Source organism: Vulpes lagopus, chromosome 1, assembly GCF_018345385.1.
Source record: "Vulpes lagopus strain Blue_001 chromosome 1, ASM1834538v1, whole genome shotgun sequence".
Lineage (NCBI taxonomy): Eukaryota > Metazoa > Chordata > Mammalia > Carnivora > Canidae > Vulpes > Vulpes lagopus.
In genome coordinates, this window is record NC_054824.1 from 61032457 (window position 1) to 61054685 (window position 22229).

The 22229-nt window shown below is 53.2% G+C and overlaps 2 protein-coding genes across 2 annotated transcripts; both read right to left on the bottom strand.

The window, feature by feature from the left end:
• Positions 1-29: 29 nt before the first annotated feature.
• RSPH9 (radial spoke head component 9) lies at positions 30-18580 on the bottom strand. The gene is made up of 6 exons (XM_041758418.1): positions 18448-18580; positions 12532-13126; positions 8846-9011; positions 7573-7702; positions 6961-7107; positions 30-265 (listed from the first exon to the last, which is right to left on the bottom strand). The coding sequence occupies exons 2-6, from the start codon at positions 12756-12758 to the stop codon at positions 105-107; spliced, it is 831 nt and encodes a 276-aa protein (XP_041614352.1). The 5' UTR covers positions 12759-13126; positions 18448-18580; the 3' UTR covers positions 30-104.
• LOC121493003 (MAD2L1 binding protein) lies at positions 14475-20059 on the bottom strand. The gene is made up of 3 exons (XM_041758432.1): positions 19208-20059; positions 18448-18713; positions 14475-16418 (listed from the first exon to the last, which is right to left on the bottom strand). The coding sequence occupies exons 1-3, from the start codon at positions 19251-19253 to the stop codon at positions 15906-15908; spliced, it is 825 nt and encodes a 274-aa protein (XP_041614366.1). The 5' UTR covers positions 19254-20059; the 3' UTR covers positions 14475-15905.
• Positions 20060-22229: the final 2170 nt, after the last annotated feature.

Below are 22229 nucleotides of genomic sequence, written 5' to 3' on the forward strand. Positions count from 1 at the left end.
TGGAGAAGCCGCAGGACAGAACAAACAGAGCAAATTCACAGCTGTTTATGAAAGTAATGCTGAGACCGTACATGGCCTCTGCCACTGCCCCCCCACCCCCACCCCTACAGCATGAAGGGGAGGTCTATGTTCTTCTCACCAGTGCCCATGTAGATGTAGCCATAGTTCTTGGTGCGGGGAGCATGGAAGAAGGTGAGGCCCGGCCAGAGCAGGCTGCGCAGCACCACCAGGGCGTTGCCCCTCTCCATCTGGATGCTCCAGGACCCTGGGGAAGGAGGGTGGAGGGGAGGCCTGGGTGCCGTGGAGCCTGAGCTCTGCCCTGTGCGCAGAGGCCCCCCAGCCCCTTGGGCAGCCTGGCTTGGGTGCTACTGTTCCCATGGGGAAGGGAAGACAATTTAATTATCTGGCGCCTTACTCCTCCTGATTGCCTTTTAGCCATTTCACTGCTCATTAAAACCACTTCCAGGGGGAGGGCAAAGGAAATGAAAAGAGGTGAAGCACACCCCAGTCCATTTTGTTCCTGTCAGCAAGTCTAGTTAAAGGTTGAGTGGGGGAGGAAGCAGAGTCCACAGGCGGGGGAGATGGGGCCCAGCTAGGGGAGGCTTTCTCCAGGCTTCTGCACCCTCTATGACTACCTCTATGGTAGTCAGTCACCAGTGGCCTGCAGTCATGATGCAGTTTGCCCGTCTTGCCACTTTGCTCTCTCTTCCCAAGTCCCAGGAACCTCTGCTCCGAAATGGATGAGACCTGAGCAGGGGTGCGCTGAAGTTGGGCCTTTTGGGGCCTCCCAGCTCAATAGCTCGTCCTGGCAGCCGTGGACTAGGAGCCATGTTTGGTGGGAGGGGACCTGGGCTGCAGCTAATGAGCCCTTGTGTATGCTGGGTTCTGCCCCGGATTTTTGCTCCCCAGACAGGAGCAGCCCAGCCCGGGGCTGAGTTGTGCGGCCATGAGGACTTGGCGGGAAGGGCCTGATCCAGCTCCAGAACCAAGGGAGGGAGCCCCTGTGTGGGAGGAAGGAGCCTGGGAAAATCGCCTCTGGATGCAGATCTAGAGCTTCTATTCCCCTGCGCACTGAGGCCTCTCCCCGGCCCAGCCGCAGCTCTGCTCCAGGCCCTGCCAGAAAGGCAAATGCTTTGAAGGTTTTGGTGTTGGACCAGCCAGTGATGCACTGAGAGCTGCGCTGAGGCCTTCATCGGCTGCCAGCTCAACCCGGCTGCTTGGCTCCACCGTCCCAGCTTCCCACAGTCGTCCTCCAGCCGTGGCCCACCCCGGTCACTCCACGCCCAGCAGCCTCACAGCTCAGTCCCCACCCACCAGGGGCCACCCCACATCCGAGAGACCTGACTGCCAGAAGCCCCTAGACCTGATGGCAGCTCAGGCTGCTGACACCTGCCCGGGTCAAAGCCAGAGCTTTCCAGGTGCCTGTAGGTCAGCTGGCGCTGGCCTGCTCAGAACAACCAGCCACAAGCCCACCTCTGCACCATGCAGTGGCACCCTTCCAAGCATCCCCACCTGTTCAGGTGAAGGGGAAGCCACAGTGTGGCCTGCACTCCAGCCCCCGTCTGCCCCCCAGGCCTACACGGCGCAGCATCAGGAAAGAAGAGAGCCCCTGGGTTACCAGAGCTCTGGCTGGGACATGGCCTGGGAAGAGGGGTCCCTGTGGCCAGAGAAGGGGGTAGTAGTTCCCCTAGCTCCTACAGCTTTCCTCCCCAGGTACCTGAGGCCCTCCACCTCCCAGGGGCCCTAGCCTGCTGCTTTCCCGGTCACTCATTGCCGACAACCTTGCCTGGGGGTCATGGGAGAGAGGTGTGACAGAACAGAGTGTCCCTGCTGCACTGCAGTCACTTTTGGCCAGAAGCACAGACCCCAGGAAGGTACATTCTTAACCTTCCCCGGCGCCCCCCCCTCCCGTCACCCCTCCAGTGCTGAGAGCACATCATCTGAGGACGGTCCCTGCCCTTGGAGCCCAGTCGCACAGCTCTCGTGATCCGAAAGGCCAGGCTCTGCCTCCCTTCTCTGTGCCCCGCCAGGAGGGCAGCTTGCAGCCTGCCTGGACCAAATGCCACCAAATGCCCTGAAAGAAAAGTCCTGGAGGCTTCCAGCCTCAACAGCTCTCATCAGTTCACGGTTGCCAACAGCTTGGCGCACCCTGGCGAGGGTCGGCTCCTGACCTCCCCTTGCACAACCCTGCCCACCTACTACCTCCTGCCCCAGTAGAGGAAGGGGCCCTGGCTCATCAGCAGAGCACCCCAGCTCCCTCCCAGAGCCAGGGAGAAGCCGGCAGGGATGCTAGAGAGATGCAGTGCCCCCATCAGGGCAAGGGGGCAGCACCAAGCAGGCTGAAGGGTGCTGGCAGAGAGAAAGCGGCATATGAGGGGCCAGCCAGCCAACAGCACGGCCTCCCTCCCTCCCTTGCATTCCTGTCACACTCCTGTCCTCTTCTCCTTGTCCCTGGCTCAGCTGGTCGCCCAGGAAACACACAGACTCTCAACGTGCCAGGAGTCACGTAGCATCTACCTGGAGAGCCAGGCGCTTGCTGTCACCTTCACCCACTTTTATTGCAACTGCTGAGAAGGCTGGGCTCAGCCACTGCCACCTCCTCCTCTCAGAGCTCCAGGGGAGCCCCCTCCCGTGGCCCTGGTCTCTCCCAAGTCTCCCAAAACGCCCCTCCTGCCCCCTGACAACCACTCTGACAAGCTGTTTTTTGAGGTTGTGGTAGAGGGCAAGTAGGTACATCAGGAATGGAGCCTGTTGGCAGGAAGTCCTCCTGTGTGTGCGTGGGCCCCAGGGGTGTCCCCTTGCTAGTGGGAGCCTCGGGCTAGGGTATGCATGCAAATCGTAATTACCTTCTCCTGCCCTCCCGGAAGAAAGGCAGCAAAGCTCTGAGATTACGGTTGAGGGAGAGAATGGGCCAGACTCTGGATCCGGGCTCTCCAGCCACGGCAGGTGGTTTTAAACTTTCTCCTCAGACCAGCCCCACACAGCCTGTCACACATGCAGAAGTAGCCATGGGTCGCTTCTCAGAGCAGTCACCCCTCTGACACCAGGGCCACAAGTTATGGTCAAATCCCCTGGCCGCGGTGGGCAGGGAAGCAGAACGCCTTACCTGATGGACGAGGCCCGGCCTCCTGGTCCTGGAGGCCAAGCACCAGTCAGCCAGGCTTGAGGGGCTGGGGGGAGGAGCCACCTGCACACACACCCCGAGAAAGCTGAGAAAGCTGATCCGCCCCATGTTCCTCACCTGCCTCCCAGTTCCTGACTCCTCCACCCCCTCTTCCACGCCACCACCACTACATTTTAAAGGTGGCTTTCCCGGCAGGCAGGCCCCTTGCTGCCCTCTGCTGCCTGCACTGGGCACTGGTGCCTGGCTCACGCGCGCTGGAGGCCCAGCCGCCCTCCTGGCCCGCGTCTCCTGAGATCTGTGGGCTCCAACCCCCGAGTGGAGTAAGGAGAGGAGCTCTGTCCTCCGCACCGCACCCCGCTCTGCTTCCCAGGGCACCAGTGACCTTGTTCATGAGGCACCTCTCGTTTTATATTTCCACTTCCCATCCTGGTTCATTTGATCTTCCCAAACCTCTGTGAGTTTGGGACAGCGGTGTCCTGCTGGCGAGGGCACCCCGCTGCCTGGCACGCAGCACCTGCCCAGTGGCCATCTGCTGATGGCATGAACGGTTGGGGAGCACTGAATGGCAGAGTGCTACCCAGAAGTCTGGCCCGACCCACTGCTCCATCTCTCTCACCTGACTGCAGCCCGGGCTCAGAGAACTGGCAGTCACCCTCCGTCCACCAGGAGGACAGTTCTGCCCCCAGAGCTACTCACTCGCACAAACCTCCGCAGATGCTGGGGCAAGGCAGGACAGCCCAGGAGGGCAGTGGCGGCACCGGGCGCCATACCTCCCATGCTCCCTGCAGCCAAGACTGGCCTGCCTCCACAGGCCCAGGAGCCCTCCAGCCTCAACGGTACCCACTAACGGGCGGCGTGGAGTCCACCACAGCCCCAGAAAGGAAACGATGATCCTACCTGGGCAGAAAACGACTGTCAAATTCCAGTCCTCCCAGCCAGTGCTGGCATCCCGGGGAACTCTTCCCTGGGATTCTGGCCTCACTTTGCAGCCAGGCAGAGGCACCCCCACAGCAGCATCTCCTTCGCTGGCAGGTGAGGAAGGGGGGGCCGCGAGCTGAATCTGAGTGTCTGCTTTTCCCCCTTAACACCCCCACCACCATGGCCCCAAGCAAGTCATCATGAGGAAGTGCTGGGCCTGATGCCCAGAGGTTTTCTGACGGTGGCTCTGGGAGGCAGCGAGCTGGAGGCCCGTAAACTGTGAGGTTTCCCAGGGTGCAGCCAGGAGCCCTCAGCCACCACGGCTCCAGCACCGAGGACAAAGCCACATGCTAGGGCACGCTGAACCATCCATTGGTCCTTCAGCCCTGAGACCCACCATTTAGGGGCGGATGTCCAGGGCCTCAGGCCACTGCAACTCACCTACCTTCCAGGCCCAGGTTCTTACCAGTGAATTCTGTGAATTCAGTGCTGACTAGACACATCAGTGTGACCCCAACATCCCTTAGGAAGACCCCCCCCAAAGTTCACTATCTTACAACCCCAGCCACAGGGAGACACAGCTACCTTCTTTGTCCCCTCTATCCAAAATGAAAAGGGCAGACAGGGTGGATGAGGTTCCCTTAGGTAGACCCACACCCCATCTAGTTGGCTTTGGTCTTTGCTGCAAAGGCAAGAGCACCCTCCTCTCTGCTCCCACCACTCAGAGGAGGAAGCTCCAAGGGGGAGGAGGCACTTGTGTGTCAGGCACCTGACCAGCCAGCACTGTGGACCACCCATATCCCTGGGCCTGGAGCATCCAGCTGCAGGTGAGAGAAGTCAGCCGGCAGCAGGGCTCTCCGGCCACACCCAAATTGAGGGGGGCGGGCAGGGCTACTGCCCCCAGATTAGAGGCATTAAGAGGACTTTTCTCAGCCCACCCCCCAGACCTTGGTGCTGAGTCTCACCGCCACAGTGTGCCTGGCTTCCTGTATCAACCAAGGACGTGCAGAGCCTTCTGGCTTCTGGCCAGGCTGGGAGCACAGAGTTGGGGGAGATAATGGGAGTCTGAAAGCGTGTCTCACAGGAGAGAAGTGCCCCAGCACCTACCAACCTTCTTTATCTCCCCCACAGTTCAAGGACCTCCTCTCTATTTTCAGGGAGGTTTGACTAGGGTACTGCCATGTGGCAGAGGCCAGAGTGGCCATTCCTTGGTGGCTGCCCGTACCCACTTGGGACCATCGCCGGCCCTGGAACATCGCAGAAGCCATGAAATGGCCTTCAGATCCCCACTTGGCCCTATTTCATCCATCTGTGCACCACCGCCGTATTGTCACAGACCTGCTCACGAGCCGCCGACAGCTCCCACCGCCTTTCTCTAGGCCTCCTACCCCTTGGCCTCCTCAGTCCTCCTAGGCCTGCCCCAACTCCCCTCTGTGCCCTTTCTGCCACTAAAAATAACACTAATAATAATTACTAATTTTCGTTTGAGTCCTATGTGTTAGGTACTACTATAAGTATCTGGTATGTGCTTTGACTCATTCAGTTCTCGTAACAACCCAATGAGGTAGAAAATACCATTATTCCCTTTTAGGAATGAGGTAATGGGGGGCCTGCCCCAGGGCCACACAGCTAGTAAGTGGCAGATTCGGGATCCCAGCTGAGGCCATCTGATGCCAGAGCCGCTGCCTCTGCCATTGCCCGCCCCCGCCCCCCACCCCAGCTGGGAGTATGCCGGGCTCCCCAGAAGTGGTACCCCACACAGTGGGGGCGAATACTGTCCCGCCATTGCCACTGTCTACTGAAAAGGAAACACAAACTCACTTGACACCACAGTTCACTCCAGAGCCCTGGAGTTTAAGGGTCACTGTGTCCTTGGGTTTAACTCTCCAAGCCTGTTTCCTCACCTGTAAAATGGGGATGGTAACAGTAGCTGCCCCGTAGGGTGGCTGTGAAGATGAAAATGAGAGAAGGTGTGGTGGGGGCTGAGCACAGTGCCCTAAGCACTAGCAGGGCCATTGCTCTCAGGAGTTGCCATTCCTGTCATTACCCTTATTGTTATCACTGCTGTCACTGACAGCAGGTCTCTGCAGGTGAAAGAAGGTCTCAAAAACCCCAAACATGGGGAGGGAAAGAGGCAGGAGCCCTGCGTTGGCGCCCTGGGCCTGGCCCCCGATTGCCCAGAGCTTGGCACCTGTCCTGGCACACAGCATCCAAGTAAGAGTGTCGTCCCGGGACACGCTCTTCCCTACTGGACAGCCAGGATGGGGAGGATGTGGGAGCTCTGTGACCACAACCTCAAATGCTGGGTGTGTGCCAGGGCCGGCTGGACCCTCAAGAACGGGAAGACCTCTGAGGCTGTATGTTTTAAGATTTAAAAAGCTCCATGCATATAGCAGGAAGCAAATGTACAGAACTCGTTTCCTTGGCAGGTGGTCTGCCCTTCCGTCGCTCAGCACACACTTAACTGCACACCAACTATGTGCCAAGCACTGGATCTCACCCCAAAACTAACAGTCGGGATGGACGCGTGGCTAGGACTTCAGAGAGGTTTTTTGAGATGTTTGGGGGAGGACTAAAACTTGCCTCCTTCAAGATTGATTTGGAAATCAGAAGAGGCACTGGGAGACTTGCTGTCTGTGGAAGCACATGGAACATGGTGCTTGTGCTCGCTTCGGCAGCACATATACTAAAATTGGAACATGGTGCTTCCTTTTGTCTGCAGACATGTACCGACTGTTTATTATAAGCTGAGCCCTGTACCAGGCTCTGGGGGGAAGCCCCACCCACCAGGACCCCCCATGAACCACCAGTTCCCACTCGGGTTGTTGGTTCCAATCTCAAAGGAGAATGGCAGACGGCATGGCCCACTGCTCTGACCTGGGGGCAGATCCAATGTCCTCCAAGTAATAGGCTATTACCTTTGGGGATGTCATGCTCCAAGGAGTCCATGAAGTCCAGGGAGGGGTCCAGGTCAGCCTTCTCAAGTAAGGTCTTGTTCTTCAGCTCAACAGGCTCCCTAAAGTGGAAGTAGGAACTAAGCTTCTTGGCTTCAGACAAGGACAGTCCTAAAAAGAGGCAGTGGGTAGGAAGGGATGGTCAGCCCCAAACCCCACAGCCCCCCTTTCTCCACACATGGGGACCACATGGAGGGGAAAGGACTCAGGCAGATACTGACAGGGAACTAAAGGGAGAAGGAGTCAGGCTTGGTCCAGACCCTGCAATAAGGAGACACCAATGAAGAAGGTGAGGTAGGCAGGGCGCCCAGACCCACGCAAAGCCCAGGGACCCAGATGGCCAAATGCTCTCCTACCCTTAGGCAGAAAGGAGTCAGGGTCCAGTGACTGGGCAGCCATGCCAACCACCAATGCCAGGCCATTGAGCACATCCTCCCAAGCTCCCATACAGCTGTATGGCCACAGCTGTTCTTTCTCTGAGGAAGTGGACAGGTTCTCCAGGACTCCCAGAAATGTGTCCCCTGTGCTTGGGAAAAGACGCCCTCCAGCCCTTGACAGGGGCCCTGGAGAACTCACCTTCAAAGGTCCGATTGACATGGATGGGTCCAAAAGGGGTCTTAAAAAGGGCTCCTCGAGGGATGACAGCCACAGCCTTGTCAATCTGGTCGATGACAGACACCAAACGGTTTTCTTCCTTGATCTGGACCTGAGGAGACAGGAGACAAGCCAACCTGCCAGAGTGCTGTGCCCACTCATTTCTGGTACAAGGGACCAAGGGACCATCTGACCTGGGTCACCACAGTGTAGATGCTAGGTCCATGGAGAATCATGCTGGGCAAGCTCTTGCCTTCCCTCCTCTCAAGATTTCCTTCCTGCCTCCCCTCTTTCCCTCCTTCATTCTTCTGAATATCTCTTTTAAATTGGTAATACATACTGGTGGTGCAATTTTTTTTTAAGATTTTATTTATTCATGAGACACACACACACACAGAGAGAGAGAGAGAGAGGCAGAGACACAGGCAGAGGGAAAAGCAGGCTCCATGCCAAGAGCCCAACATGGGACTCGATCCGGGGTCTCCAGGATCACACCCTGGGCTGCAGGCAGCACTAAACCGCTGCACCACCAGGGCTGCCCTGGTGGTGCAATATTTTAAGGCAGTGTCCCCCACTCCATCCCTGACCCTCCAACTGCCCTCACTGGAGACAACCACTATTCATGGTTTCTTATATACTCTTCCAGAAACATCCCATCCCATCATTATATGTAAATGTTGCTTATTTTGCTTTTTTAAAATATAAAAACAACCATGATCACTGTAGAACACTTAGGTAATATAGAAATAGCTTATAATATATGCAAAAAATTAAAATCATTCATAATCCCACCTCCTAAAGATAATCACTAACAACATATTGGCATACTTCCTTCTCTTCTCTCTTTCTGTGTATATATTTAAAACAAAATTAGGGACGCCTGGGTGGCTCAGTGGTTGAGCATCTGCCTTTGGCTTAGGGTGTGATCCCAGGGTCCTGGGATTGAGTCCTACATCAGGCTCCCTGCATGGAGCCTGCTTCTCCCTCTGCCTGTGTCTCTGCCTCTCTCTGTCTCTCATGAATAAATTTTTAAAATCTTAAAAAAAAAAAAAAAAAAAGATACAAGAGCCTGCCTGTGCATATCCCATTACCCCAGAACACAATGCAGACCCACCCTCCCACCCCCTGCCCAGAGCCAGGCTCCTGACAGAGTGGCCCAGCCTGCCACCCAGGAGCTATGTGGGGTTCTGCTGTTGCCACCATAATTTCTATTGGGCTGGGCTCTCTTTGTCCTCCTCCTCTTGTCTTCACTCACCACTACTTCTTCTTCAAAGACCTTTTCACCCTCCTTCATCTTCTGCAGCTCAGTGTGTTCGTACTCATGCGAGGGGTCCCCCATGAAGCGGCCCTTCACCACAGACGTCTCCACTGCCATCTCTTCCGTGGCGGGGGGCAAGAGGCTCCACTCCATACAGTTCAGGCTGCCAACAACATCCTCATGATCCTGGTTTCCAGGCTTCCTGCCACCGCCCCTTCTCTTGAGGGATGAGGCCCAAGAAAAACTGTTGGGAGTCACACCTCTCCCCTCCAAGCCATGCGTGCCTATGCTGTACCCCACCCCCATGTGTGAGGCAAATACAAATTTATTTTGTAAAAGGTCACAAAAGCTTCATGTGTACCAAAGTTCCAAGAACTTCTTCCTAGATACCTGCACTGTGAAATTCCTGATGGGTTTCTAGAAGCTGAACATTCCTCAGTTACAGGCACCTCTGTTTTGGTAGGCCCTACATTCATACTCAGCCGGCCTCCTGAGCCAAGAGCATGGCCATCTTTCCCCCATTTCTCAGGAAAGCGGCTGCAGGCCCAAGACGCGACCTCTGAGGTCTCCAGCACTGGCCAGCCCCGTCCCTTCTTCCCCACTCCTGCCAGGAGAGGGCGTCCTCCGGCTCCTCTCTAACCCACAGGCCCTGGACGGAGGCAAGGGGGCCCTGCTCATCTTTCTGCCCTTCTCACTCCACTGGCTCCTTTCTCAACTTCAAAACTTCTTGGCAGCCCGGGTGGCTCAGCAGTTTAGTGCCACCCTCAGCCCAGGGCGTGATCCTGGAGACCTGGGATCGAGTCCCACATCAGCCTGCTTCTCTCTCTGCCTGTGTCTCTCATGAATAAATAAGTAAAATCTTCAAAAAACAAAAAAACTTCTTGGCTTTCTACACCAACAGCCTTCAAATCCTGCCCTGCCAGAAAATAGCCTTTTCCTGTCCCTTACTCCTCCAGCTCCGAACAATAATCTCAGAATGGCCTGCCCCGTGGAAGCCTTTCCCCTGTGGTCGCTTCTGCCCCCGGCACCCCACAGAACTGCTTAGGAGGACATCCACGGAACCTCAAAGCCAACAAGTGCATTCCACTTCTGTTTCCTTTGCCATCTCCCCTCTCCCTCCTCTGCCGCCTGAAGTATTCCCAGAGACCCATCCTCACCCCTCTGGTTTCCCTGCAGGCTGGCCCACCTCTCAGAGCCCCAGCTACTATCTAGTTGGTCTTCAGAACCCAACCACCTCTCACCACTTTCACTGCTCCTTGCTGGTCTCAGCCCCTATCTACTCTTACTTCTATACCATTACGGTAACCTCCTAACTGGTCTGCCCAGGTCTGTACCTGCTCCCCTTTGTCTAGTTCCCACCCAGCTGTCAGATCATGTTTCTGTGTAGAAGCTTTCTTCCCATTAAGCTATGTCCTTGCAATGCCCCACAAAGCCCTCTGGTCCCTTATGTCTCTGACCTCATGTCCTACAACGTTCCCCCTCATATACTCCTCTCCAGCCACACTAGCCTCTGTGAGGTTCCACCAACACTGAGTACACATCTGCCTTGGGACCTTTGCACTTGCCTGGAATTCTCATCCCTCAAATAAACACATAGCTCGCTCTCAGTTGCTTCAGTTCTCTTCATAAACGTTACCTTATCAGAGAGACTATCTCTGATCCCCCTATTTAAAATAGTACCAGGGCGCCTAGGTGACTCAGCAGTTTAGCGCCGCCTTCAGCTCAGGGCTTGATCTTGGAGACCAGGGATCAAGTCCCACGTTGGGCTCCCTGCATGGAACCTGCTTCTCCCCCTGCCTGTGTCTCTGCCTCTCTCTCTCTCTGTCTCTCATGGATAAATAAAATTTTTAAAATAAATAAATAAATAAAATAGTACTGGGGCACCTGGGTGGCTCAGCGGTTGAGCATCTGCCTTCAGCTCCAGGTGTGATCCCAGCGTCCAGGGATCAAGTCCTGCATCTGACTCCCTGTGGGGAGCCTGCTTCTCCCTTTGCCTATGTCTCTGCCTCTTTGTCTCTCATGAATAAATAAAATTGTAAAAAAAAAAGAAAGAAAAAGGTGTACTGCATTCGGTATTCTCTAGATATGTAATGTGCGTTTATTTATTGTCTCCCCCACCCCACCCCCAACACACACACACACACACACACACACACTATAATTTAGACTTCATGAAGACAAGGACTTGGTCTCATTTTCTACTGAATTCCTGGTGCCTGGATCAACGCCTGGCACATAGTGGACGCTGGAAGAAATAAAAACTTATGGAATAAAATGAGGCCCAAATTTCCATCCTCAGTCCAGAATTTTTGTCCGGACTCCAGGCTGCCCCCCAGGCACCTCTTACCAAGCTCAATGGGGCTTTCCTAGTCCTGCTTCTGGAATTCCATTCCAGGGGGTGACACCAGCCTTTACCCAACTGCCTTAGCTGAAAGGAGGGGTCAACCTTGATCTTTTCTTCACCTCTCCCATTCAGGCCCAAGTCTGGCCAGTGCCACTGCTTACATCTTTCCAACCCATTCTCTGACCTCCGTTCCTCAGCTCCTTCTTCCTTGCAGTCTCCTTCACCCGGACCTTGCAACAGCCTCCTGAATGCTCACCCACTTCAGGCCCAGCCGCCCACTCAGATCTGAGCAGACTCTGCTTGTTTGAGGCTCCTCAATGGCTCTCTGGCTCTCCATAGCCTCTGAACAAAGTCCAGTCCCCTGGCCTCTCCATCCGGTGTCAGGTTTACCTACATGCTGTTCTCCCAAACACTCCAGCCACCTCTGCAGAACCATTCCCTCTAGCTAGCGTGCCTTTCCCCACTTTCCTAGGGAATCCCTGGTCATCTTTCAGACCTCCACGAGTTACTCCCTTAGCAATCTTATTTAATTGCTCTCTAGAAGGCCCCACCTTGGTCCCCCTTTGCATACCCCTCTGCTCTGGGGTTAACACAGTTGGTTGCAGTTGCTGGGTTATGTGTCAATGTTCCTTCCTAGGATGTGAATGACTTGGAGACGGGTGAGTCTTAGCCATCTCTGTAAGCCCAAGTCTACACAGAAGGCCACCAATCAATGTTGGGCTGATGCGAGGACAGATGAAGTCTCCGAATCCCCGCGGCCTGAATGGCTTGCTTTGTAAATTGGTGAGCTTCCTGACGTCGCTGGGGGCACTCAAGAAGGAGGTGGGGTGGCCCTGGGCGGTAGGTAAGCGTCTGGAGAATTTTCCCTGATTCTAAATCCCTCCTCTCCCGTTCCTCATTCGTTCTCTACTTAGCAGAGCGCCTCCTTTCGTGGGCCAACTCCCCCACCGAAGACGCTTCTGGAAACTGCGGTCTTCGGAATGTCAGGCGTCCACCTGGCGGCTACAGGTCCCCGTTCTCCGGGAACTCTCGCCTTGCTCCGTCGCCGTTCGTGGCCCTGCCTGTATTATAAACCCACCCGCGTCCAAATGTCTCTCCTCCTCGCCACCCGCCCCCCACCCCTGCTCCGCACTTTCTCAGGACCTGGCCCCCTAATCCTCCGCAGCAAGTTTCGGCCCCGGCCCGCCCCCGCCCCCCGCCCCCCGGTCTGTCGGGTCTCCCCAGACCTCACCACCCGCGGCCGCGAGCCCGTAGGCCCCACCCCTTCCCGGCCGCCAGGTGGCACCCCCTTTAGGAGCGGGGGGCGGGGCGCCGCGGCCTGCTAGGACGTCGCCTCCACCTGTAGAGTGTCTTGCGTGGTGCGAGCTGGTCCTCACTCAGGCCCTGCGCGATGTAGTAATCGGCGACGAGGCCGAGGATGCGGCCCCAGAAAAGGACCCGGCTGTAGCGGTAGTCGCGCTTCACCAGCGTTAGGGAAGTGAGCAGCGAGGCCCGGCGGTCGGGGCTGAGGCCCTGGCCGCTGCCGGATGCCAGCTCCAGCGACAGCAGGAGGCTCTCGGAGTCCATCGCGCCCGGTCTCGGATCAACGACCGCCAGGTTGCTGGGAGCAGCCGTCTCCTTGGAGACCGAAAGCTCCGCCCTCCGAGGATTCCACCCCCTCGGCCGCTGGGGCCCCGCCCTCTCGGGAACCTCAGGCCCGCTCGCCCCCTGCACAGCCCTTCCTTTCCAAAAGCTTGAGCAAACGCTAGCTCCGGTATTCTTTCTTTCTTGAGTTGGGGACCACACGTGTTCTGCTGTCACGGTAACAGCGTGGTTTCCCCAAACACAGGTGCGCTACTGTGTGATTGAAGGTCCCAGTTCCATGCGTATTTTTGCCTTTTCTGAGCTTTTCCAATAGTGGGATAATTGAGTCCTCACCGTGTATGCAATGAGGCCTTGGGAAGAAAGACAACACAAACAGTGACATTATTATTTCACTCCAGTCGTGTCCCTTCTTGGCCTCACAATTGTGTGAAAAGAATTTGAGATCTTCTTGGCTCAAAGTCTAGGAAACCAAGACAATTAGCACACCCCCACCCCAAGCCAGGTCCTACAGAATGGGGTCATCGTTCCATTCTCCTCAGTCTTCACAAGACCTCTCTAGTCACCCCTTCCCATAGGACTGTTCCACCCAAGTGACAAATAGAGACCAAGGCACTGGGGCAAGGTACAGGCACACACTTTGGGAGAGCAGCATGTGAAGACAAGAAGGATGACACCACCTGCCACCTACATTTAGCTACCACAGGCCCCACAACCGCTGCTTTTAGGTTCAAATGGTACCAACATATAAAAGGCCAGAACTCTACTGCAGCTGGGGCTCTTCACTCTCTCGTTAGAGACTACTTCATATCCACCTCTGGAGTCCCCAGCCAAGGTCAAACAGGTGAAAAGATGCCTCAGTAAGCTTGTCAGGGAAGGAGAGGAGATTTGTTGTTAATTTTTTTTTTTTTTATCCATGAAAGACAGAGCGTGAGTGAGAGAGAGAGGGGGGGGGGGGGCAGACACACAGGCAGAGGAAGAAGCAGGCTCCATGCAGGGAGCCTGACGTGGGACTCAATCCCAGGTCTCCAGGATCACAACCTGGGCAGAAAGTGGACCTAAACTGCTAAGCCACCCGGGCTGCCCCGTTGTTAATTTTTTAAAAGATTTTATTTATTTATTTGAGAGTGAGAGAAAGAGATGGCACAAGCAGGGAGGAGGAGCAGAGAGAGAGAGGCAGAAGCAGGCTCCCTGCTGAGCAGAGAGCCCGATGGGGGGCTGTTATTATTAACTGACCTTTTCATTTCTGGATTCCTTTGGAGAGGACTCATGCAATCAGAATGACGTGGTCCCCGGTGCCAAGCCAAGAGAGAAATAAGTGTCTAAATTACCCAGATAATTACTTTGTTTTGATTATCTGGGCATTGTTTATGACTTTTAAAACTTGAGGGAGCTGCCTTGGCCTAAGGTATCTTCCATCTCAAAACAATTTAACTCCTTTGTCCAAAACCTCCTTTCCCTTAGATCCCTCAGCCTGTCCATTCCCAAGTGGAAGATATGGCCTGGTTTCTCTTTCATAAGGTAATATCCTCAGACAGAGAATCAGCTGAAAATCTAACTGGTGGAATATGCTTCAAGTGGTCACAGTGCCGAAAATAACCCAAACCTTTGTTCTCATTGATTCCAGATTTACTGACCCCTACTTAACAGCAGGTTCCTTGCTAGGAGCCACCGTCGGAAGCCAGAGAAGAGTCCTGCAGCTTTCCAATGCTACCACCTTTTGCAGAGTGAATCTGTTTCATTTCTTCAAAGGAAAACCACACAGGGCATACAGCACAGTGTACAGTACTCAGCCTCTGGAGCCAAGTGGATTGGATTAGAATCCAGGTTTCCCCACATAGGCAAGTTACTCTATTTCCCCAAGGCTCATATATAAAATGGGAATATACACCATGGAAGGTTGTTACATGAGATAATGTATGTAAAGTGTCCAAAACATAGTATCAAATTTAAACCATGTTTTAGGTTTTCTCAACACTTTCTTTTTAAAATACAAAAAATAGTATGTATATCGTCCCCATTTACACACACACACATACAACCTACCTATCTCCAACACTAGCATGGTAAAGACTCTGTCTTCAACTTGTTTCCGAGAAATAAGCAGGTGTTCTCAGGGACAGAGGGCATCAATGCTTAGCAGTCAGGACCACAACAGGCCAGAGAGAACAGCAAAGACGAGGATGGCCAAGTCAGAGATGCAGCCAAGGAGGAACTGCCACAGGCAAGAGAGCAGGATGTGCCTAAGGACAGTACTGCCAATAGGAACTGGTGACCACCAGACAACTGCTTTGGAGACAGGCTAGGTAGCATGCCTGGAGAGACAGCTGACCTCAGGAACTGATCCCATGGGGTTTGCAAAGACCCTCTCAGTTTTCTCAGTCCAGTCTCTGCCCCTAATCCCGTGTGACCTTTGGGACACATACTTTAATTATCACGAAAACCCCTATGTGGCAAGGAAGGAGATCAGGCTAGGAAGTAAGTGATGAGAGGGTAGGAAGTAAGTGATGAGGACTTTAGTCCCAATTATGACATCAAAGTATTACAGAACTTCGGCCAAGTCCCTCAACTTCCCAGATGGGCCTAGGGCTGATGAAGAGAAAGAACCATCAGCTTAAAAAATAAATAAATAAAAAAATTCTAGAAGCCCTGAAGCATAGGAGGCCAGGGAGAAAGACAAAAATACTCTAGTCTTAACCCTGGAAACCTTTAAGCCAAGAGTTTCAAGATAATTTAATCCAAGTTCATTCATTTTTATATTTAAGTTCATTATGTCCTGGTAAAAATTCTGAAAGGCCACAGCAAAAAAGCTTAAGATGGCCGCTTCCATAAAGAATGTCTGTCTTCGGGTCCATATTTGCTTTCCAATCTGAACAGAAATGCCTGTCCCAGCACCTTCTGGGAAAATCCTTTGATTCAAAGAGATGTTGTTCAATAATTATGATAGCCACAGCCATATAATCAGCCCACCACCCACCAGTAAGTCTAAGGAGGGAAGACAGGCAGCTAGAAGACAGAGCATTCCTCTCCCCAGGAAGCAAATGTAGCTCCACGCAAGAGATGGGTGACTTGGTGACACTGGGGGAAAGAATAATTTAAGCCACTGTGTTCACAATTAAAAAGCACCCCCATTCACTCATGGAAGCCTTTAAGTGTTACTGGTGCCTGGAACCAGACGTAATCCTCCCAGGCTGTGGTTGGGATAGAGGATCTGCCACAGGACAGGGTCACAGTCAGTTTGTGGCCCCGGTTGGGCACTCGGTAGTTGAGCTTAGGTCGAAACCAATCTTCTCCACAGTCACGGTGCCCCTGTGCCATGACAATGGTGCCCATGAGTGGAGGAGCCTGCAGCTCACTGAAGGCATCAGCCATGAAAATGGCTCGGAAGAGACGGCGCAAACAAGCTGCCGTGCTCAGGCTCTGGTCCATGCTGTTGGGGGCCAAGCGAGACAAATCAAGCTCATAGAACTCCTTGGGACTTAAGGCACTGCCTCCAAGGAGGATAAGCACGCGGGGTACTAATGTCCGTGCAAAGAGACCCTCTAGGTGGCTGAGGACACTCTCCAGTTCCGCCAGGGCTTGTTGGCATTTCCTGCTGCTCATCTCAGCAGCAGCCCGAGCTTTCTTCTTCATTGCATCCTCTGCCTGTGAGGACAAAGAATGGTGAGAGGGGAGGACAAGAAGGGGGAAGCTAATGCCCTTTGAAGAACCCTGTTGGGATGTGGTAGGCTTCTGGGACTGGGTTTCCATGGCCATGACACTGGGTTTTATCAGAGAATAATATATCAAAAAGGAAAATGCATTCTTTATATAAAATCATACTTTTCCCATGCTCAGAACAGCAAAAATAGTATCTGAAGCAGGGAAGCACCCAGAAATTAGCAACTAAAATAGTCAAGGAGATTTGGTGGCATGCCAGGTGGCAAATTTTGCAGTACCATGAGTGACAACAGGAGATGAGGATAATTTGGCTTAATAAAAGGGATTCTGGTGTTGGTCTTCCAGTTATCTGGAAAATTGAACACATGCTTATTTGTGGTCCCATCTGAAATACCACTAAACGAGGGAAAAAAAGGGAGGAAGAAAGGGGAGAAGGAAAGGAAACTCCCAAGGTGAAAAAGAACTGGGAAACAAAGAAAGACAAACACAAATTTTTGGGAAATAGAAGGCAGGTGGGAGAATTCAAGGGAGCTGAATACCAACTGCTAACAGAGGGAACCCCCCATGAAAGCACACCAATTTACACTGCAGACCTCCAGAAGGCCTCAGGAATTGGCAATTTAGATACCACAGAAGAATTAACAGAGAGGAACTGAGTGAAACCTGTGTGAGGACCCTTAGATCGATCATCTGCCAATTTCCTCCACCCAGTCTCCTCCAGAGAGAAGACTTTCCATATTGATGTTTTGGGAGTCCTCCAAAGAGACCACTAGGTTCCTACCCAATATCCTTAGAGTAAAGTCTATCAGTTCATAAGGTCCAGCTTATGCAGAGCTTTAATTGATTTATTTTTAAATATTCACCAGACACAGAATAAAAGCCTCTAACATGAAAGTGAGAGACCAAAACAAATAGGAAAAAGAATCGGGGGGGAAAAAAACAGAAACTTAAAAGAACAGAGTAGGGACGCCTGGGCAGCTCAGTGGTTGAGTGTCTGCCTTGGGCTCAGGGTGTGATCCTGGAGACCCCGGATCGAGTCCCACATCAGGCTTCCTGCATGAAGCCTGCTTCTACCTCTACCTGTGTCTCTGCGCCTCTCTCTGTCTCTCATGAATAAATAAATAAAATCTTTTAAAAAATAAAAAGAAATAAAAGGAACAGAGTAAAACTTCAAAAATACAATATCTTCAGATACGATTATATAGACATGAAATAACAAGATGTTATAATAAAGAAACATGAACAAAACTAGAGCTCTTAAGACTCTGTCCCCAGAATTACAGAAGTGCTAGAATAGGAATGCCTGAGTGGCTCAGCGGATGAGTGTCTGCCTTCGGCTCAGGGTGTGAACCCGGAGACCCAGGATGGAGTCCCATGTCAGGCTCCCTGCATGGAGCCTGCTTCTTTCTCTGCCTGTGTCTCTGCCTCTGTGTGTGTGTGTGTGTGTGTCTCTCATGAATGGATAAACAAAAATCTTAATTTAAAAAAAAAAAAAGTGTTAGAATATAAAGTTAAGGAAGTCCTCCAGTAAGTAAAACATAAAAACAAAGAGATGGGGGATCCCTGGGTGGCTTAGCGGTTTAATGCCTGCCTCCCGCCCAGGGTGTGATCCTGGAGACATGGGATGGAGTCCCACGTCAGGCTCCCTACATGGAGCCTGCTTCTCCCTCTGCCTGTGTCTCTGCCTCTCTCTCTCTCTGTCTGTCTCTCATGAATAAATAAATAAATCTTAAAAAAAAAAAGAGAGAGAGAGAGAGATGGACATTTGGGGAGAAAAGACAGTAAAGTTGAAGGGTCAAATCCACATGCAGCACAACAGCGGTTTTAGAAAAAGAAAATGAGAAAATGCTGGAGGGTTAGACTATCCAAGATTAGGGTGGGGCGAAACTAAAACACATTCCTTACAGCTGTTGAGGCTGACAGGTCCTGAAGATTTCTTAGAACCCCATTTCACCTGCCTACCACGTAACAATCACAGTCTCCCCACCAGCTTTCTCCCAAAGCCTGTGCCTACCTGGGGAGAAGGTTTTCGGTAGAAGTGCTTAAGCTGTTCATAGGGCAGAGGCAGTTGTTGGCGCTGGTACATGATATGCTTTAGAAGTTCACAAGTAAAACGACAGCAGCCTTCTTGGCTCACAGGCCCGGGAAACACCACCGGCACCATGCAGTTTCTGGGGTAAAAGGGCTCCGAAGGGTTGGGAGGTTCTTGAGCAGAGGTAGTCTCGAGCAGTTCTATCTGGGGGGCGTGGGTCTCCTCTGACTTCTCATACCATTCCAAATCTAGTAGGGGCGCAGAGGGAAAAGAGAGACAATGAAAACTTAAAAGCCAAAAAGTCAGTCTTCTTCCATGGTCCTGTGGAGGGACGGCCCAACACATTCCCTCCGCAAAATCCGTGTGGGTGGTGGCGGGGAGATTCCCGACCGCGTCGCCTAAGGTGATTTCAGGGACGGCGGGATGGGGGTTGTAGAGGGAGAATTTCGGACGCCGCGACTAGGGCTCCGCTCAGAAAGCGGAGGCCTTGACCTGGGGAAACTAGTTTACAGTCACTGTAATCAAGCGGGGCGCAGAACGCCGCGGAGAGGGAGAGAGAGTGGGCACGAACCAATGGGATCCAGGACCGAGGGGGCGATGGAGCGGGAGCCAGGAGGAACGCCGGCAAATGAGGGCAAGGAAGACGGGCCAGAGAAAAGGCCGTGGGCTAAAAGACTGGTTAGCAGCGGTAGGAAGGAAACAAGTCCCCAAGGCTCCCGGAGCTGCGGCCCCCAGGCCTTACCAGGTACTGCGGCCGGGCACGGCACTTCCGGCCCCGGAGCCGCCATCACGACCTCCTCCCTCTTCTCCGCGCAGTTTGAATAGGGGCCCCGCGGGGCATCATGGGAAGCTCTCGTCTCCACTTCCGGCGGGGCTGCGGCGAGGGGGGCGGGGCGGCGCTGCGGCGAGGGGGCGGGGCGCCGCCGCAGTTGGCGGAAGCCGGGCCGCGTAGGGATCTGGTGGTCCCTGTGGTCGCTGCGAGCGCTCCGGCAGGGGCACGCCGAGGCCTTCCCCCACAGGGAGCCCACGCTGTCTCAGCCGCTGAAGTCTGTCTTCCAGAGGGCACCCGCTCTCGCACACCCGTTCCCCCTCCCGCGTTCGCTGTTCATTGTGCACCTACTTCGTGCCAGGCCCTGTCCTAGGTGCTGGAGATCCTGGCAAACAAGCAGGAGGCGGTTGCTGTCCTAAGAGTTCTGCTACCTAGAAGTACAATACCACGTGATGAATTATAGACAGTGGCGCGTGCGCGGGCTGTGGATAGAAGAACCGGGCACCTAACCTAGATGGCGTGGAAGTGAGGGGTGGCCCCAGAGGAAATATGGCCAAGAAACTGCGACCTATAGGATGAGTAAAGGTAAAGAGGAAGGCCTAGGTATTCTGGAGACCTTGAGAGACAAGAGCATCCTCCATTCAAGGAATGAAGAGAGTTCAGGGGTGCCTGGGTGACTCAGTCGGTTCAATGAGGGGGCTCTTGATTTCAGCTCAGGTCACGATCTCAGGGTTGTGACATCGAGCCCGCCAGGGGCTCCACACGCAGTGCCAGTCTGCTTGAGAACCTCTCTCCCTCTTCCTCTCTCCCATTTATTCTCTCTCTCTAAATAAGTAAATTAAATTAAAAGGGAAAGAAAAGAGTTCAGATTATAAAGAGTTAAGGCTGTAGCAGACAAACAGGAATCAGATCATGGCAGAGCTTTACAAGCCATTTTAAAAAGCTTGAACTTGGGATCCCTGGGTGGCGCAGCGGTTTGGCGCCTGCCTCTGGCCCAGGGCGCGATCCTGGAGACCCGGGATCGAATCCCACATCGGGCTCCCGGTGCATGGAGCCTGCTTCTCCCTCCGCCTGTGTCTCTGCCTCTCTCTCTCTCTGTGACTATCATAAATAAATAAAAATTAAAAAAAAAAATTTAAAAAAAAAAAAAAAAAAAAAAAAGTGTGTGTGTGTGTGTGTGTGTGTGTGTGTGTGTATAATCCCATATACAACCACCTCATAAGCACTTTATAAGCAACACCTCCAGGAAACCAAACATATATGCCACCTTCCATCTCCCAGGACCCTGATCTCCTCCTTCTGCCAGCCTTTACTCCTGTCTTTGGTAAGCTAGGTTGTTCAAAACTGGGATACAGGAATAGGTTATCCCCTCTCATCTCTCTCTCTCTCTCTCTCTCTTTTTTTTAAAGATTTTATTTATTTATTCATGAAAGACACAGAGGAGAGAGAGAGGCAGAGACACAAGCAGAGGGAGAAGCAGGTTCTATGCAGGGAGCCTGATGTGGTACTCGATTCCGGGACTTCAGGATCATGCCCTGGGCTGAAGGCAGGCGCTAAACCGCTGAGCCACCCAGGGATCCCCCCGCCCCCATGTCTTAAGGGAAGTTCTCCATTTAGAAGGCAAGGGGATTGGGATGGGGACAAAGTGAAATTGTGTGTGTTGGGTGACTGAAAGACCCAAGAAGATGAGAGGATGAGTGTTATCAGGTGAATGCAGCAGGCCCTGGTTATCAAGAGAACGCAGAACTGGCAGTGGTGAGAATGTTGGGGGAATAGTCTTGAATCTCCCAACCCCCAACCTTCTTGAGATCTCTTCCTGAGTTCTTCAGTCTCAATCTCTAAGTAGCAGTTTTCCTGGCATCCTGGTGCCCCTGGCTGGAGTTGACCTCTGCAGCACAATCTTCCTTTAGCTGAATAGGGTTGAGAAGAGTGAAGTCATGTGTGCTTTCAACCACTGAAGACCACAAAATTAGCTGGATCTGCCAGTCCCTTTGGCAGACTTTGGTCCTTCTGCTCCCACGGCTTTGGGGAGTTATGCCATGTGGACAGTAACTAAAGGATCAGTAACCCACCTCCTTCCTTGTGGTCTTGAGGGGAAGCCATGGACTCTACCAGGTCTGAACCTCTGAAAGGATTACCAGAGGTAAGCCACTGTTGCTGCTTCTAATCTTCCAAAGAAAACTGAGATCAGGAGGAAAGGGCTCTTTTATTTCTTGGCTGTGTGAAAGCATCCTGATGTTTGTGAAAGAGGGGAAGTGGACATAGGTTGAGTGGTGAATCATGAGACAGCCATGGGGCTAGGAATTGAACCTTGGCGTCCTGACTCCCAGCCCAGTAACACTAACTGCTTCTCCACTCTGCCTTTCTAGTGTCTTGTGCACTGGTTTCTGTCGCTGAGTGTGTTTACCCTTTGCCGACTGCAAGAGCCCTAAAGAGCAAGAGAGATGGCAAGAAAGTCAAAAGTCAGTAATCCCCTGGGCCCTTGGCCAAGTTTCTTTTGCCGGCCACTTACCCCAGCCACTGCCCTAGCCAGTGGCTGACGTAACCCGAGCCCCAGCACCGCCCCAAGTAGAGGCCAGGCCCCTCCTACGAGCCTGGCTATTTTAAAACTAAACTCGCTGTGCGGGGATTGGTTCTGCTTCAAAACAAAGGGGAGGGGTAATACTCGTTGCCGGGATCCTTGTAGCCTTCGGGCTGCAAGGCTGGTTTATGGGTTTGGGCCTCGTGTCCGTGGCACCGCAGTGTCTCGGATTGCTAAAACCAGCCCCTGGAGGGTGCCAGCCTGGTAATAAAGTAGTGACTACTGGGTAAAGGTGGCATAATCATCACAACAATAACAGCCGTAATTAGGCTAACCACCATCTGCCTCCGCCCTGGCATTCGGCCTGACTCACCCAGACGGCACGCCAGCTGTCGGGGAAGAAACTGAGGCAGGGGCGGAGCCAGTCGGCTGGAGGGACGTGTCGCCGTGAATTTTGCAGCTCTCCAGGTCCAA

Bases quoted from the DNA above. Each gene is read 5' to 3' on its own strand.
- RSPH9 (XM_041758418.1), bottom strand. From the start codon at position 12,758: ATGGACTCCGAGAGCCTCCTGCTGTCGCTGGAGCTGGCATCCGGCAGC. The intron at 7,703-8,845 runs GTGAGTGAAGAC...CTGTCTCCTCAG, and splicing joins TCTTTGAAGAAGAAGTAGTG to GTCCAGATCAAGGAAGAAAA. The intron at 266-6,960 runs GTAATAGCCTAT...CTCCTTCCCCAG, and splicing joins GGAGCATGACATCCCCAAAG to GGTCCTGGAGCATCCAGATG.
- LOC121493003 (XM_041758432.1), bottom strand. From the start codon at position 19,253: ATGGCGGCTCCGGGGCCGGAAGTGCCGTGCCCGGCCGCAGTACCTG. The intron at 18,714-19,207 runs GTAAGGCCTGGG...CGCCCCTACTAG, and splicing joins GTGCCCGGCCGCAGTACCTG to ATTTGGAATGGTATGAGAAG. The intron at 16,419-18,447 runs GTAGGCACAGGC...TTGTCCTCACAG, and splicing joins ACCGAAAACCTTCTCCCCAG to GCAGAGGATGCAATGAAGAA.